General features: G+C 57.5%; 1 protein-coding gene across 1 annotated transcript in view; it reads left to right on the plus strand.

Moving 5' to 3' along the window:
• The window catches only part of JAKMIP3 (Janus kinase and microtubule interacting protein 3), a 115047-nt gene that overhangs the window by 86413 nt on the left and 12076 nt on the right, over positions 1-16558 (plus strand). The window contains 10 exon segments of the mRNA XM_030940699.1: positions 1863-1991; positions 3299-3427; positions 6423-6506; positions 6831-6893; positions 9843-9941; positions 11154-11252; positions 11361-11420; positions 14242-14307; positions 15046-15114; positions 15200-15277. Coding sequence (XP_030796559.1) covers positions 1863-1991; positions 3299-3427; positions 6423-6506; positions 6831-6893; positions 9843-9941; positions 11154-11252; positions 11361-11420; positions 14242-14307; positions 15046-15114; positions 15200-15277 — 876 coding nt within the window.

Genomic DNA, 16558 nt, shown 5'->3' on the forward strand with positions numbered 1-16558 from the left:
CAGGTGTGTGTGCAGGGGACCGAGCCCGCGTGTGTGGAGAGTACGCCAGGTGTGTGTGCAGGGGACCGAGCCCGCGTGTGTGGAGAGCGCGGGTGTGTGTGCAGAGGACCGCGCCTGTGTGTGTGGAGAGTACACCCAGAGGGTGTGCAGAGGACCGTGCCCGCGTGTGTAGAGAGTACGCTAGTACGCTGGGTGCGTGTGCAGAGGACCACGCCCGCGTGTGTGGAGTGTGCTGATGTGTGTGGAGAGCGTGCTGGTGAGTGCTTAATAGGAGTCAGTCTTTGGAGATGAAAAGAAAATTTTTATTATTTCTAAAAATCGTTACTGTGAAATGACCAAAATAAGACCCAAAGTAAATACTCTGTTCATCAGTTTTAGTAAACTTGTTTCTTTCAAATTTCCAAGGGGAGATAGGAATTGGTAAAAACCGTACCAGCAACACTAGCAATGAAGAGGTGGCGGCTCTCGCGTCCTCACCGCCCGTGTAGGTTCGAGTCCCCATGACCCGTGGGATGCATGGCTCTGAGGACGGGCGGCTGTGGCTGCTCACACTCACTCGTCCTGGCTGTGGCACACACCCCATGCTCACCTGTCCTGCCGTTCACCATCCTCGGCCCACACTCCTGCAGGCTGCAGCAGCCTCATCCACAGGCCCCACAGGGCAGACCCACGTCCCCAGGAAATGTGAACACCTGTCATTTCTCTACAGTAGAATCCTTTGTGATAAAACTATGATTTTTATTAAGGGACCCTTTGGAGCAGCTGCCAAAGCACCTAACTCATCTCCTGCTTTATGTTAAGAGTGTGTGTGTATGTGTGTGTGAGTGTGTGCATTTGTGTATATGTATGTGTGTTTATGTGAGTGTTTGTATGTGTCTGTATGTGTGTGTATGTGAGTGTGTATATGTGAGTGAGTGTGTGTGAGAGTATGTGAGTGTGTGTGTGTTGCTTTTCAGTGGTCAGCAGTGTTTTTTGCTGTTAGGTTGTTAGGTTGTTAGATGCTCCTTGGTCACAGACACCCTCTGAAAGGTGGGAAGGAGGAGCTGTCCAGGCTTTCCCTGCTCAGGGCCCCTCTGGGATGTGGACGTGTCCAGCAGATGCCTTGGCCCTGCGAAGGGAGGACGCAGGGCGTGGGGAGGCACACAGGACAGGGGCCAGCGGTTGGCAGGGATAGGAGAAGCCGGTGGCCTTGGGGTCCTAGAGGGATTTTTGCTGGAAAGTTCTGGCAGAAGAACTGGGAGGAGACCTGGAGGCCACCGTGGCCACAGCAGAAGGGACTGAGAAGATGGCAGGCTTTCCGTTTTGTAACACTTCTAAACCCAGATGAGGAACCCTGCGATTCTCGAAAGCAGGGGTGAAGGTGCAGACATCAGGGTGAACCTGGGGGGTCCCCGAAGGCAGGGCCTCTCACACCAGCTGGCGGAGGACCCCGTTTTTGTTTTTATTCCAATCAGACAAGGACTGAAACTTTAAAAATTAGAACAGAAATGCATCACTGGGAATGAGATCACACAGAGAAGGCACCCACCATCAATTCCGTTACCCTGGGCACCACCCTCAGGGAAGTGCAGGGACGGCGCCCCATGAAGGGCCTCATTCCCCACCACTGAGAGCAGGTCCAGGACCCGCTCACCCACGGGGCTCCAGGCCCCTCTCCCACCTGCCCCGCCAGCCTTGCCATAGAGCCCTCCTCACACCCAGGCCACCTCCTTGGCCTGCACCAGGGCGGCCAGGGACAGAGACGGGAGTGTGTTGCAGGGTGGGGCTGTGGCCCCCACCGTTGGGCAGCAGGAGGAGGAGGCAGGTGAAGGCAGCTGTGCCTGGGTCTGGTTTGAACTGACATGTTGCCTTTCGGTCACAAGCCGGTTGTTGTGGAGACCTTCTTTGGATACGATGAAGAGGCCTCCCTGGAATCCGATGGTTCCTCCATCTCTTACCAAACAGACAGGACGGACCAGACCCCGTGCACCCCGGATGATGACTTGGAGGAGGTAACGAGGGTCTCCTGCTGGGTCCTGGGCTTGGAGGAGGTAATGAGGGTCTCCTGCTGGGTCCTGGGCTTGGCTGGGTGTGGGCTGCCAGCTTTTCACAGGGAAGCCCTTGGCAGCCCTCACTGGCACTGACCCGCTGATAGCTGGCTTGGACATGGTGAGAAGCTCCGATGACGTGGCTCAGGGTGTGGGCTGAGGCCCGCTTCTTGCTCCCATGAAGGCCAAACCTTGCCTCCTCCTGCCACTGAGCCTCCGCCCCTTCTGTGCAGGGGTACGGCAAGCTCTCCCTTCCTGAGGGGCCTCCCCAGGAGGGTCTGAACCACTCTTCAGGGAGTTTGGTCCTAGTGCCAAAAGCACATTAGGGTGAGGGGGTGTTGAGCAGGAGTTTTCTTTCTGATAACGGCACAGGCGTTTCTGCCCACCAGCCCCTTCTTCCAGAAGGATGGCTACCCTCAGGTCCAGGCAGCCATTTCAGCACCAGGTCGGAAGCTAGGACTTGGCGTTGTGGGACGCAGGCCCTGTGGCCGTGGGACAAGGAGCGGGGTCCACAGCCAATGGCACAGCCAAGGATTGGGCCTCCCTTGGCAGACCCTGGAGGGTGGCCCAGTGGCCACAGACCTGTTGAGGGACCTAAGACGTTCTCGCACAGCCTCAGGTGCAGGGTGGGGCAGGGGAACTGGGCCAGGCCGAGGTTTCTGGGCTCAGTCACTCCTGGATATGGGCAACCCTTCCATCCCCGGGGGCCCACTGGGACCCTTTGAAGGCCAGGCTCACCTGTCTTCTCCCTGGGGTGGCGGGGGGCACTGCAGCTAGCAGGGCGAGCCTGCAGGAGTGCGCCTGGGAGGAGACGTGCTGCCTGGGGTACTTTACCCCCTTCACAAAGCCCAGCTTTCTTTCCAGGATGCATTTCAGCAGAGCAGAGCATGTGCAGGCCTGGTTGGTAACGGAGGGTCTGCTGGGTCAGGGCAGCCTGGCTGGCAAGCGGGAGCCGCAGCTGACCCCTGGCCACGGCCACCAGCCCAGCAGTCTCACCCTGGCCTCGGCCGTGTAGCCGGCTCAGATCCCACTGCAGGGCTCGGTGCTCCCTCTCCAGGAAAAACCTTTCTCCAAACAGCACTGCGTCCCCAGGCAGCCGCCCCTCCCTGCACACTGGAGTGGGTCCCCTCCCTCACACTGCTAGAGAGACCCCCCATACACACACATCATTTGATGTCTGGGGAGAAGAGAAGCCCCGGGGCCCCACCGCCGGAGGAGGTGCTGGCCGCTGACGCTGCGTCTCTGCGGGTGTGGCATCCGTGTCTCTCCAGGGCATGGCCAAAGAGGAGACGGAGCTGAGGTTCCGGCAGCTGACCATGGAGTACCAGGCCCTGCAGCGCGCCTACGCCTTGTTGCAGGAGCAGGTCGGAGGGACGCTGGATGCAGAGCGAGAAGTTAAGGTCTACATGACTTCCACCGCGCGCGTTCCGGGCCCCCTTGTGCCTTCCCGCTTGACCCCATGGCCCGGGCTGGGACACCTCTCTCGCCATCCCTCCTGGGCCTGAGCCCCTCCTCTCCTGTCTTTGCCTCCGGTCCTGATGGTGCCCATGGAGGCCAATCAAAACCAGGGATTGAGGAGTCCGGTGCTGGAAATTGGCCCAAGTGGGAGGGACTGGCCCAGAGCAGTGCCAGGCACAGGTGTGAGTGTCTTGGGGGAGATGGGATGGTGGTGGTGGAAGGGGCCCACAACGCCCAGGGTGGGTCTCCTTCCAGACTTCCTCTCCTGCTCTTGGCAGCATGGTGATGACCCATGGCAGCATCGAGCTCAGTGTTGAAACTTGCGGAGGTCATTCATGCTCACGCAGGCTGTACCTGCCCTGGCCCTGGACCCTCTCCCCCGGCCTCCCCATTGGGCAGGATCCCAGCGGCCCTGTCTCTCCACCTGCTTCCCTGGCTCACCTTAGCGTCGTCGTCCCCCAGGAAAGGCCCCAGTGTGGCTGGCTGGTGCCCTCTGCGGGCCGCGGGGGGTAGTGCAGGCACCAAGCGTTGTAGGGAGAGCGTGGGTCATAGGTCGGGGTCCTCTCGCCACCCCCCCCACTTCCTGAGGCTTGGAGGGGAAACCGCTGAAGGACCTGCACCTGGTACCCCTCACAGCGAGATGGGCTGCTTTCTGGGGGAGCTGAGGGGTTCTCCAGAGCGGGCAGCTGTGGGGTGTGGGGTTCCCGTCGGCCTCCCCCACCCCACAACCACCCTGCAGGGCCAAAGACGCCAGTGTCCAGCAATTCTGCAACTTAGGGTGGCTGAGCTGGGTGGGGAATGGACCTCTTGGGGCGAGGGGAGAGTGTGCACAGAGCACCCCCAGTGTGGTCCACACTAGTGCCCCCAGGGAGCCGCCGGCCTCACCCTCTGTCCACCTAGACCACCCTGGTGACATGGCTGGTTTCCCTCCTGCCTTCCTGGCACCTCACTGGGGATGTCTGTTGTGAAAATTGAGAGAGCACTCTGCCCCTCCGTGCCCCCCCCTCCTGTCCTGAGTGGGGAGGCCTGACTCCCCCTCCTCAGGCTCGGAGAGATTTGTCTGTGTAACTGGGGACTTTAAATATCTCTGCTTTCACTTTGACTTAATTTTTGCATGACCCTTGGAGAAAGGAAAAAGTCAAAGCCTTGGTTCAGAGCATCATAAAGCACAGCAGCCCCGAGACAGCCCAGAGCCTCACAGGCCCAGCCTTTCTCCCTCACAGCAGGGGTGGGGCAGCAGCCGCATCCTCCTGGCCAAGCTCGCCAGGAGCTGGGGGAGCTGGAGGAAGCATCCTGCCTTCCCTTTTTCCTGTCAGGTGCCAGAGAAACATTTGCTCGGGGGCCACATGAAAACGCAGAACTCAGAAGCTTTGCTTAGAGAGTGAAAATGTCCAAATTGCATGTGAAAATGTTTTAATGTCATTTAGAATCAGAGGAAAATCTGATGCCAAGAGGGGCTGCATGGTTATTTTAAAAATTGGAAGATACAGAAAAGATTAATGAAGAAAGTAGACTAGCCGGCATCCCACAGTCTGATTCTGTATTATAATTGGAAATATCACTCCTCACTGTGGAAGTCGAGGAAGCCTCAGGATAAGGAAGGGGGTGGGAGAGGACAAGCGTCTGAAGACATGGATGTAGGCCCATCCCTGCCACGGTCCTGAGGCTGCGGGGGGCCCACAGCCCTCTGTGGGCTCCGTTTCCCTGTCTGGAAGCAGGGTTAGGACTCGCTAGAATTCCCTCTGCTGAGGGTTCTCCAACCCAAGGGCTCATACCCATGATTGTAACCCCTTAAGAGACGGAAGAGGCCAGGGTGATGGCAGGAGCCCAGGAGGGCCTGGGGGCAGGGAGCTGGGACCCAGCACTCCGGGGGCACCACAGGCCACGCCTTCATCCATCCCCCACCCCAGCTGATGGTTCCTCTGACCCTGTGCCTTGTCCCGAAATGCACCCCTCTCTTGGAAGCTATCCCCGGAGAGAGCAGGAGCCACCGTGGGGTGAAACGCCCCATGGTTCGGAGCCACCAGAGCAAACTGAATTAAGGGAGGTGGCTCAGACCTCGGCTAGAAGCCTTGGTGGCGCTCGGGAGGGACTTCAAACCAGGATGCTGACAGGGAAAGCACCAGGGCTTTTCCTGCAGACGTGGGGCGGGCTCTGGGAGTCAGTTAAGGAACACAAAATTCAGGAAGGCAGCGAGCCCTGGGCCGAGGCAGCTCCTGCACAGGCAGCCGCACCACCTGGGGCTTCCAGCAGGTCCATGTGGAGAGTCCTTCGAATAAAGCCCTCTGGCCGGCACCTGGCAGGGCTGAGCACACACTAGGCGTCAGTCATCCTCATCGGCTGTGTCATCCTGTAAACAAAGATTTCTCTTAACAAGTCCTCAAAATTAACCTGCAGAATTTCCCCTTGGAATCTAAGTGAGATCTCTTGCTTCAAATAAGGCTTAAAGTTCTCCCTCCAGGGCTGGGCATAGTGGCTCACTCCTGTAATCCCGGCACTTTGGGAGGCTGAGGCAGGCAGATTGCTTGAACTTGGGAGTTTGAGACCAGCCTGGGCAACACAGTGATACCCCGTCTCTACAAAAAATACAAAAATTAGCGGGGTGTGGTGGTGCACGCCTATGGTCCCAACTGCTCGGGAGGGCGAGGTGGGAGGATCACTTGCGCTCGCGAGGCAGAGGTTACAGGGAGGCAAGATTGTGCCACTGAGCTCCAGCCTGGATGACAGAGCCAGACCTTGTCTCAGAAAAACAAAACAACAGCAACAACAAAAACCAGCTCTCCCTCTCTTAGAAAGCGTCTCTTCCAAAGGAAGGGAGAACAGTCACTTCTCAATGAACTGAACCAAAAGACAGACCCTTCTGACGTCTCGCGAGTATGTGTGCTGTCTGTCTGGCTTTTAGAGAAAATTTGATGTATCTTTCCTCCCGTCCTACAGACCCGTGAGCAGCTACAAGCCGAAGTGCAGAGGGCACAGGCACGGATCGAGGACCTGGAGAAGGCCCTGGCAGAGCAGGGGCAGGTGAGCCTGCAGCCACCTGTGCGGGCGTGGGGGGCACACGTGGGTGGGAAGTATTTGGCTGCACCTGAAGACAAGCTTCAGTGGTGCGATCATAACTTTCTACAGCCTCGACCTCGTGGGCTCAAGCCATCCTCCCACCTCAGCCTCCTGAGTAGCTGGGACCACAGGCATGTGCCACCACGCACGGCTAATTTTTGTATTTTTTGTAGAGACGGGGCTGTGCCACGTTGACCAGACCGGTCTCTGGTCTGCCACATCACGACTTAAACGTTAGTTATGAGTTCCTCTCTCAGTGTCTTTATTTCTTTCCATTCAATTTTCAAGGATATGAAGTGGATTGAAGAAAAGCAGGCGCTGTACCGGAGAAATCAAGAGCTTGTGGAAAAGGTGAGCCCCGAATCCCTGGAGACCCTGGCAGGACTTGCTCTATGCTCCTGGGGGCTGCAGTGGTCCCTGCAGGGCTGAAGGGTGGAGCAAGGGCTGAGGCTTCTGAATGGCTCTGCCACAGGCCCCTTCTGCTCTGCTCCCTCCTGCGGGACCCCGTCAGGACGGCCCGGAGAGAGGAGCTGGGGCCTGTTCTCCGGGGTCCAGGCAGGCCCCTGTCTGCAGCAGCATCTCCATTCGTGTCCTGTTGTGCTGATGGTTCTGTGGTTGGAGCATCATGACAGATGGCTGGGTCAGGGAAGTCCCCTTCCAGCAACGCCTGTGGGGAAGCTGGAGGGTCCTCAGGGAAGAGCCCACGGACCAGCCTGGTTGAGCGAGTGCGTGTTTGAGACTTTGCCAGGGCGTCACCTGGCAGACCCAGGTCCAGGCTGTCTTGGCCCCGGATGACAAGAGGCTCCCAAAGTGATGCCCTGCCCCCACCCCCACCCTGGCCCGGGCTTTGTGGGCTGGAAGACTTTCTTTCTTTTTTTTTTTGAGACGGAGTCTCGCTCTGTTGCCCAGGCTGGAGTGCAGTGGCCGGATCTCAGCTCACGGCAAGCTCCGCCTCCCGGGTTCACGCCATTCTCCCGCCTCAGCCTCCCGACTAGCTGGGACTACAGGCGCCAGCCACCTCGCCTGGCTAGTTTTTTGTTTTTTTTTTTTTTTTTTTTTTTTTTTTTTTTTTTTTTTTTTTTGAGGCAGAGTCTCGCTCTGTCGCCGGGACTGGAGTGCAGTGGCCGGATCTCAGCTCACTGCAAGCTCCGCCTCTCGGATTTACGCCATTCTCCTGCCTCAGCCTCCCGAGTAGCTGGGACCACAGGAGCCCGCCACCTCGCCCGGCTAGTTTTTGTATTTTTAGTAGAGACGGGGTTTCACTGTGTTAGCCAGGATGGTCTCGATCTCCTGACCTTGTGATCCGCCCGTCTCGGCCTCCCAAAGTGCTGGGATTACAGGCTTGAGCCACCGCGCCCGGCCGTTTTTTGTATTTTTTAGTAGAGACGGGGTTTCACCATGTTAGCCAGGATGGTCTCGATCTCCTGACCTCATGATCCGCCTGTCTCGGCCTCCCAAAGTGCTGGTATTACAGGCTTGAGCCACCGCGCCCGGCCTGGAAGACTTTCTCACATGAAAAACAGATCAGAACATGCAATGTGCGGCCAGGCTGCTCTCAGTGGCCTTAGCTTCTACCTGGGGTGCAGGGAAGGGAGTGTAGGTTTCTCTCAGGTCACCTCCCCGCCACATCAGGCCCACCTGGCTCAGCTGCTCCATGCACTGGGTTAAAGAGGGGGTCACAGCACCGAGGGCCCTAGACTTAGGTCTGGGCAATCCAGGGCCATCCCAAGAGGGGTGCACCCCGCAACTGTGGGAGCAGGTGATGTGGCCCGAGTCTGAGGCAGGACTGGCTATGGGTCCAGGGGCAGGAGGGCCAGCAGGGCTGTCATTACCACACACGGGTGAGGGGTGCTCTGTGTGACCCCTGCCCCACTTGTCCATGGGCAGGGACAGGTGTCCTGAGGAGGCAGCAATATCTCACACTGGCAGGTGCGGCCCTCTGGGGAGAAGCCAGGGTTGCCTGGCTGACGAGTCTGACGTGTGCCAGCAGGACAGAGCTTCAGACAAACGGACATCCAACGCAGCCCTTGCACTGCTGTCAGCCCATGGCCGGTCATGCCCTCTGGGGGTCCTGCTTTAGGCTTGGTTCACATCTTGAATGGCGAACGACACCCCCATGTTTCCTGTGGACACATGGGACATCTCTTAAATTAGAAGAGCTGTTTCCACAGGGCTCAGCACAATGCTGTGTGTGCCAAGTAAATGCTGGCATAGGCAGAGATTCACATGCACTTAAGGGCACACACTTAAACACCCACACACATAAATGCCTGCATGCACACTTGAACATGGGCACACACAGAAATGTTTGCATGCGCACTTGAACACATGCACACAGAAATGCTGGCACACGCACGGAAATGCTTGTGCACATACACACATGCCCATGTGCACACTTGGAGCCATGCTCTTCTCTGGCTACATGGGAGTGGCTCACGTTCCTGGCCCTGCAGGTGTTCCATGGCAGGCCCACTGTGCAGCGGCACTCAGCTGGCCCTGCGGGAGGGTCCAGCTCCCACTGAGCTGGCTCACTCTGAGGATGCAATGCTCCTGAGTTTATCTTGGTCCCCTGAGCATCGGAGCTGCTCCCTCAGTCCCCCACACTCAGCTCCAGGGAATGGATGGACACAGCTGTCTGCCCCTGGTGGACCCTGCCCCCATGAGGCTGCTGAGGACACGTGCCATGGGCCATGTCATTTACCCTTTGGAAGGGATGGGGGACTCCTGCATCCGGTTTACTCCCAACTGGTTCTGTTTAAACAACCCCTTAATTAGCCAAGTGAATTCTGGTGGCCAGGTGACCACGGTACCCACCCCTTCCATTGGGCACAGCCTGGGCTCCAAGGGGCACCAGGGAGGGGAGCCACTTGGGACATTTATCCTCCACGACCTCCCTTCTTCATCCTAGCTCAGAGCCCCACTAAGGCCCCCAGGCTCCGGGCTTGCGGTGCACAGCCCCTGTTGGAGACGTTTATCCTTACCCAGGCTCAGGGCCCCACTACGACCTCCAGGCTCCTGGCTTGTGGTATGCGGTGCTGCCTGCCCAGCCCCACCCACCACCGGATGGCTGGGCCATCTCACTAGGACAGACCCAAACATACCCAGGACTGTGAGGAGCTTCCAGGGCTGGGCACCCGGCCAGCCAACTGGCCTCCCCGACAGCCAGCAGCTGTCCAGTCAGCCGCTGTCCAGTCAACCGCTGTCCAGTCAGCCGCTGGCCAGTCATCCTGGAGTTGTCCTTCCAAGACCTCTGGTGAGAGAGAACCAGACCCCTCACCTCATGCATCTTTTATGTTACAGATCAAACAAATGGAGATGGAAGAGGCTCGGCTTAGACACGAGGTGCAGGATGCCAGAGACCAAAACGAGCTGCTGGAGTTCAGGATCCTGGAGCTTGAGGTAGCTGGGCCGATGGCCGGCACTGTGGCCTGTGGCCGTGTCAGGGATCCAGTCCTCAGCCTTCCTAACCCACATAAACCCCTGAACATGAACCCAAAAGGCTGGCTCAGGGAGGAAAGAGGCAAATGGCTGTAAATCGCCACCTCTTCACACCAGCCACCCAAAGCACGTGTCAATGGGGAACATGGGCTGTGGAGCTCAGTGTCATGCAGGGAAACAAGACAAAACACCACGGGTGACAGTGCAGCATCTGCTCCAGATCTGTGGGCCGAAGAGCTGGCACGTCCGTCCTCCATCTGCCCCCAAGGAGCCAGCATGTCCGTCCTCCATCCACCCCCGTGGCCCTGCTGCAGCTGGTGTGCAGCCGTGCCAAGGCCTCGGTGGCCAGCAGACGTTTGTTTCTTGCCCCTAAGTGAGGGCAGTGGGGGCCATACGGTGACTGGGAGCCCTTTGCCTGTGCTCTGCCATCCCTGGCCCTGTGTCCTCTGCCATGACCTGCACAGGAGGAGGGAGGAGGGGGATCCCACCAGGCAGCTCAGGCCGGGTGTGGGCAGCCACGTCCCTGTGATTGTTTCATGGTAAGAGCAGTCCACCTGTGGGGCTGGGAGGAAGTGGCCCACACAGGGGCCGCCCCTGCCGAGCACCACACACCCCCCCGAGGACTCCATCTCAGGCCAGCACCTGAAGCCTCGGAGTCCAGCTGGAGCCACCTCTTAGAGCCCTCCCGTCCACCGCCGGAGGACCGGGCAGCTGTGCGGTCACTCCATGTGTGGATGACCTCGGCCACATGGGCTTGCCTGTGGGGACAGTGGCAGCACAGCTGGCCTGTGTCCTCCAGAGGCTTTTCTGGTCAGACCTGCACGGAATGCGACCTGCAGCCCCTCCCCGATCCTCCCCATAGCCCCTGGGATTCACCGAGGGATGTGCCGTGGGCTCAGGGTGGGGACTGCCCAGGCCATGTGACCGGGGTGTGATGAACTCTGCCCCGCCCATCTGGGGGTCGGCGAATACACAGGGGCGCGGTCCTCGTGGGCTGGTCCAGGTCCAGTGCAAGTTCTGCCACCATGGCTGCTGCTGCGGTTTGGTTTTCATAAATGCTGTGTTGATCCTTGGTTCCATGGTCTTGGCCCATGTTCCTCAGGCCCCAGCACAGCCCTCTTGGAGGGAAGGGATGGGAAGGAAGCGGCTCACCCTTCTGCCCCTCTGTCCTAGGAGAGGGAGAGGAAGTCACCCGCCATCAACTTCCACCACACGCCCTTCGTGGATGGGAAGAGCCCCCTCCAGGTGTACTGCGAGGCCGAAGGCGTGACTGTGAGCCCCGCCCCGCCCCTTCTGCCCCGCCCCATGCCCTGGGCCGCCCTGCCTCGCCCTCTCTGCCCACCCGTGGCCGCTCACCCCTGCCTGTCCTCTGTGCCTTAGGACATTGTGGTCGCGGAGCTGATGAAGAAGCTGGACATCCTGGGCGATAACGCCGTAAGTGTATGTTGCTCTCCTGGCTTGTGCATGCCCCTCACACCCACAACCCCCAGCCCAGCCCTGCCCCTCTGGGGTCCAGGAGTCCTGCCAGCCTCCCACAGCCCTGCCATGGGCCACACTGCCTGAGACCCTTCCCGCAGCCCAGAGCCAGCTCAGAATCGGAGGCTTCCTCACACTGCTCCAGGGCCCACTGGGACCTCTGCTGTGCACACCTGGTTCTTCCAGCTGACAGCACTTCCCATCACATTGTCCAGCTTCTGGGGTCTCTCTCAGCCCTTCCATACTTGCCGTGAGGATGGGGGGGCTGTTGCTCTTAGACAAGCCAAGACCCTTAGGGATTCCACTTCCTTGGCTTGGGGGACTCTATAGATAACCCCTAAATTTCATTGGGGCAGAGTTCCAATTTCTATAGCAACTCCTTGAAAGAATGTTAATTACTGAGTGGGCAAAGTAAATGCACCCCTTCATCCCACTTTTCATTCGTCCATCACTAATCCTGTGCTCTCCATCCATTTATTACCCATCAATGCATCATCTACCTAGCCCTTCATTCAAGCTCTGTCTTATATCTATCCATCCATCTATCCTGTGCAATCCATCCATCCATCCCCCATAATCCATCTATCCATCCTCCATCCTTCATCTATCCTTCACCCATCATCCTTAATCCATGAATTTATCTATCATCCACAATCTGTCCATCCATCCTCTATCCATCCATCATCACTAATCCATCCATTCTCCATCCTCCATCTGTCCTCTATCCACCATCCTCCATCCGTTCCTTCTCCATCTACCATCTACTCATTAACCTTTCACCCATCCATCCATCTCCCATTCATCCTCCATAATCCATCCTTCATAATCTGTCTATTCATTCTCCATCCATCCTTCCTTCATCCTTTATCCTCCATTCATTCATCCATTCTCCAGAATCCATCTATCAATCCATCCACCCTCCATAATTTATCCATGCATCCTCCATCCACCATTCATCCATCCATCCTCCATAAGCTATTTATCCATCTTTCCATCCTTCATCCTTTATCCTTCCATCCATCCACAGCCCCTCCCTCCCTCCATCCATCCATCCATCCATCCATCCATCCATCATCCTACCTTCATTATCTACTCCCTCCATCCAGGGTACTGCATCAGAGGACTCCCTTCTCCCCTTGCCTGCCCAGCCCCTGGGGAGCAGTGAGGCACGAGGCAGGGGTGCTTTCAGCAGGGAGGCTCTGGGTATGGGTCGGCTTCTTTCAGACCTGGGGGCTCCATTGTGGTCACAGGTGGCCAAAGAGTCACAGCAGGGTGGCCGTGGACCTGACATGCTCTGGGGTCCATGAGGGGTATCAGCCCCCTCATGAGGTCTTGGGAACTGTATTGGGCAACTCTCTGATTCATAGTTGGAGAAGCTGAGTCCCCAGAGGTACTGCCCAGGGTCACAGAGCTGATGTAGTGGCAGAGTTGGGGACATCCAGCCCCGCCCAGGCCTATTTCAGGGTTCCTGCCCAGCCCCATAGCTGTCCACCAAGAGTGCCACTGAGTGTGACGGCCCTGCAGTCATCATGCAGCATCTGAGGCCATCATCACAGAGCCCAGGGATGGAGGTGGTTGGGGACTGGAGGGCTCATGGTCAGTCTTAAGCTCAGGGGACCTGTGGAGATGCTGGGGAGCTCCTGATAGCAGGCTGACTGCATCCCTTCAAGCCTGTCTGTGCAGTCAGTGTTGAGCAAGCTTCACATGCACCTTGTGGCTTAACCACATCGGGTAGATTCCCTCCATCACCCTGAAGCCAACTGCTCAGCCTCCTCAACTTAAAGTGTTGGGAGAAGTCTGTGGCCTGCCTAGCCCTGCCATGGGAGAAGGGAGCAGGGCAGGAGAGATGAGGGCACCCAGCCCCAGCCGTGCAGGATGAGGTTCTTGCCTGAGTCAGGAGTGCAGCTGGCCCCCACCATGGACTACAGACTGAGCCTGACTCCCCTCTGTGGGAGACCTGTGAGGACTTTGGGGGTGGGGGAGATCCGTGAGGACTTTGGGGATGGGGGACAGCAAGAGTTGCCTGCCATTAGGGAGCTTGCACTCTAGGGAGAGAATGGCATGGACAGGGCTTTTGGAGTAAGCTGGCATGAATCAGAGAGGCTCTGGGGAGAGGAGCAAGGGCCTCCCTTCCCTGCAGGGACCGGGCACCCAGCCCCAGCTGACCCATGAGCTGGAGCGAGGAAGCCCTGGTCTGGATGCAGGCTGCAGTGGAGTCTGAGAGTGTGAGGTGCCCACATCCAAAGCCGTAATCACCCTACCCAGAAGGGCCACCCAGGGTCCCCTCAGGTGGGAAGGAAGCATGAATAAAACATGCGTAAAAAGACAAAACCTTCCAGGGATTCAGCCATTTCACAGCCATGAACGTGTGGTCTCTCCTCCACTGTTCCAAGTGGTGTTTTCATAACCACAGGTGCATATGCAGAGGCTGGCTTTAGACACAGAAGGGGACAGAAGCTGGGTGGAGCAGCAGCTGCTGCTGGGGATATCATGGCAACCTGCCTGCATTGAGCAGTGGATATGCATCTGCCTCAGCTGGTTACCTAGACCTGGTGGTTACCAGCAGAGGGAGGATGAGAGAAAACAAAATCGACAGCACCTGGAGGGAACAAGCTTGAGAATCAAGGGTGTCAGAGATGCTGGGTGGGAGATGTCAGTCAAAGCGCTTTTTAGCTGTGACTCGGCACCCAGGCGTCCCCAGTCAGCCTCCCCATGCATCCGTCACTCACCCTCACCCCCAAAGGCACTGCTTCTGACCGCACCTGTGTTCTGCTTTTGGGTGCAGAACCTGACCAATGAGGAGCAGGTGGTTGTCATACAAGCCAGGACAGTCCTGACCTTGGCCGAAAAGGTAAGAGCAGCTGTGTGGACACTTGGGAGAGGGCCGGGCTCCTGGGGTCTCCTGCCCTGCTCAGCTCAGAGAAGGTGATCTTCTTGGGAGGAGGGCCTGCAGGACCGGGTTTGGGGGGTCCACTAAACCCCGTCTGCCCTGGGAGATCTGGCATACTCAGGTCAGACAGCACCCACTGTGCATGTTTGCAAAGGACAGATTCAGCTCCACTGTGCTCTGACACCAACCCTGTCTGGGTTTCCTCCCAAAGGCGGGAAGGTGTGGTGAGTGTGCAGGCAGCATTCTCTGTTCAACTTATTCTGACCCCCTTCTGGAGCCACCCAGCCCACCACCTGCTCCTAGTCCCACCACTGGCCCTGACCTGCCTGGTGGGCTGGGCCTCCCACAGCAAGGAGAAGGGGTGCTCCTGGCACATAGGGGTTTGGAGAAACAGGCCACCCCTCCCTGCCTGTGGTGGCAGAGCTCTGCAGATATGTCTCTCCCACAGTGCCCCAAGCCAGTGTCTCCTCTCTCCTGGAGGTGGTGTCAGGGGCAGGCTTCCTGGACACCTGAAGGGTGGGAGGGGCAGGGCCATGATTCCAGCGCAGCCCCAACTCCCTGGAGAGGGCTGAGCTCTCCCCTCCCTAAGGAGAAGAGGAAGGAAGACCCAGGCTGCCCTGGCTTCTCTCCCAGCTGTCTCCACAAGCTGGGGTGGGAGACTCTAGGGGTCATTGTCCTGCTTGTTCTGTTTGTGCCCAGTGGCTCCAGCAGATTGAGGAGACAGAGGCGGCACTGCAGCGGAAGATGGTGGATCTGGAGAGTGAGAAGGTTGGTGACACCTTCCCTGAGGTTCTGCGGCTCGGTGCTGCAGGTGGGACATCCGAGACAGAGACATGGTCCTCCTGTGTTTCAGGAGCTGTTCAGTAAGCAGAAGGGCTACCTGGATGAGGAGCTGGACTACCGGAAACAGGCCTTGGACCAGGCCCACAAGGTGAGAGGCACAAGGCTGCTGGAACCCTGGGGAGGGGCATTGGGGTGAAAACAGCCACGTGGCTCAGGTGCCCAGCAGTGCCTCAGGTGCCTATGCGAATCAGGTTACAGGGCCCCTAACAGCCCCTAATGACACCTGCACAGCAGGCCCTGGCTCTCCAGAGCTGCCTGATAGGGTCTTCACTTGGAGCTTCATAAACAGAGCAGGATTAGTTGAGGGGGCCTAAACCCACATTGTGCCATGAGAACGTTCTGCAGTCTTTGTGCAGGTCACTCGGGCTCAGAAACACACCCTGATTCCTAAAGGCTATCCAGGCATTGGTGTGGGCTGGTGTCTACCTCCCACCCCTCCCCTGAGAAACCGGTGGCTGTTCTGGGACAACAGCCTGCTCACTAGTGGAAGGCGTGGTCTTGTTTTATTTCATCTGCTGTGGCTGGGAGGAGCATAGGACATTTCTAGGTTGAAAACTAGGCTTCAGAACTGGGTTCCCCTGCTGGGAGCTACTTCCCCCGTGACTGCACAAGCAATCATCTGTCCCTGCTGGACTCCTATCACGTGACAGAAGGTACAACCGGGAGGATATTCAGGTCGTGTTGTGGAAAGACAAGTATCACCACCAAGAGGTTCACCTTGGGACCCAGCCCAGCAGGCAGGATCTTGACTGTCATGCCTGTGAGGAGACCTGCTTGGCTACTCAAAGCAAGGGAAGGTGGGCTGGGATGAAAATACTCATTCCTGGGGCCAAGTCAGCCTGGGAACTCTCAGAGTGATGGTGATGATGATGGTGATGATAATGGTGGTGGTGATGATTTTGCTGGCAGTGATAATGGTGATGGTGGTAGTGGTGGTGGTGGTGATAGTGGTGGTGATGATGATCTTGATGATGGTGGTGGTAGTGGTGATGGTGATAATGGTGATGATGGTAGTGATGATCATGATGATGGTAGTGGTAGTGGTGATGGTGATGATGGTGATTATGATGGTGATAATGGTTATCATGATGCTGGTGGTAGTGATGATGGTGATCTTGATGGTGATGATGGTGATCATGATGGTGATAATGGTTATGGTGATGGCGGTGGTAGTGATGGTGATAATGGTGATGATAGTGGTGATGATCATGATAATGGTGGTAGTGGTGATGGTGATGATGGTGGTGATCATGGCGATGATCATGATGTTGGTAGTGGTGATGGTGATAATGGTGATTATGATGGTGATAATAGTTATAGTGGTGATGGTGATGATGGTGATGATGGTGGTGATGATGGTGGTGATGAT

Source organism: Rhinopithecus roxellana, chromosome 11 (assembly GCF_007565055.1).
Source record: "Rhinopithecus roxellana isolate Shanxi Qingling chromosome 11, ASM756505v1, whole genome shotgun sequence".
Lineage (NCBI taxonomy): Eukaryota > Metazoa > Chordata > Mammalia > Primates > Cercopithecidae > Rhinopithecus > Rhinopithecus roxellana.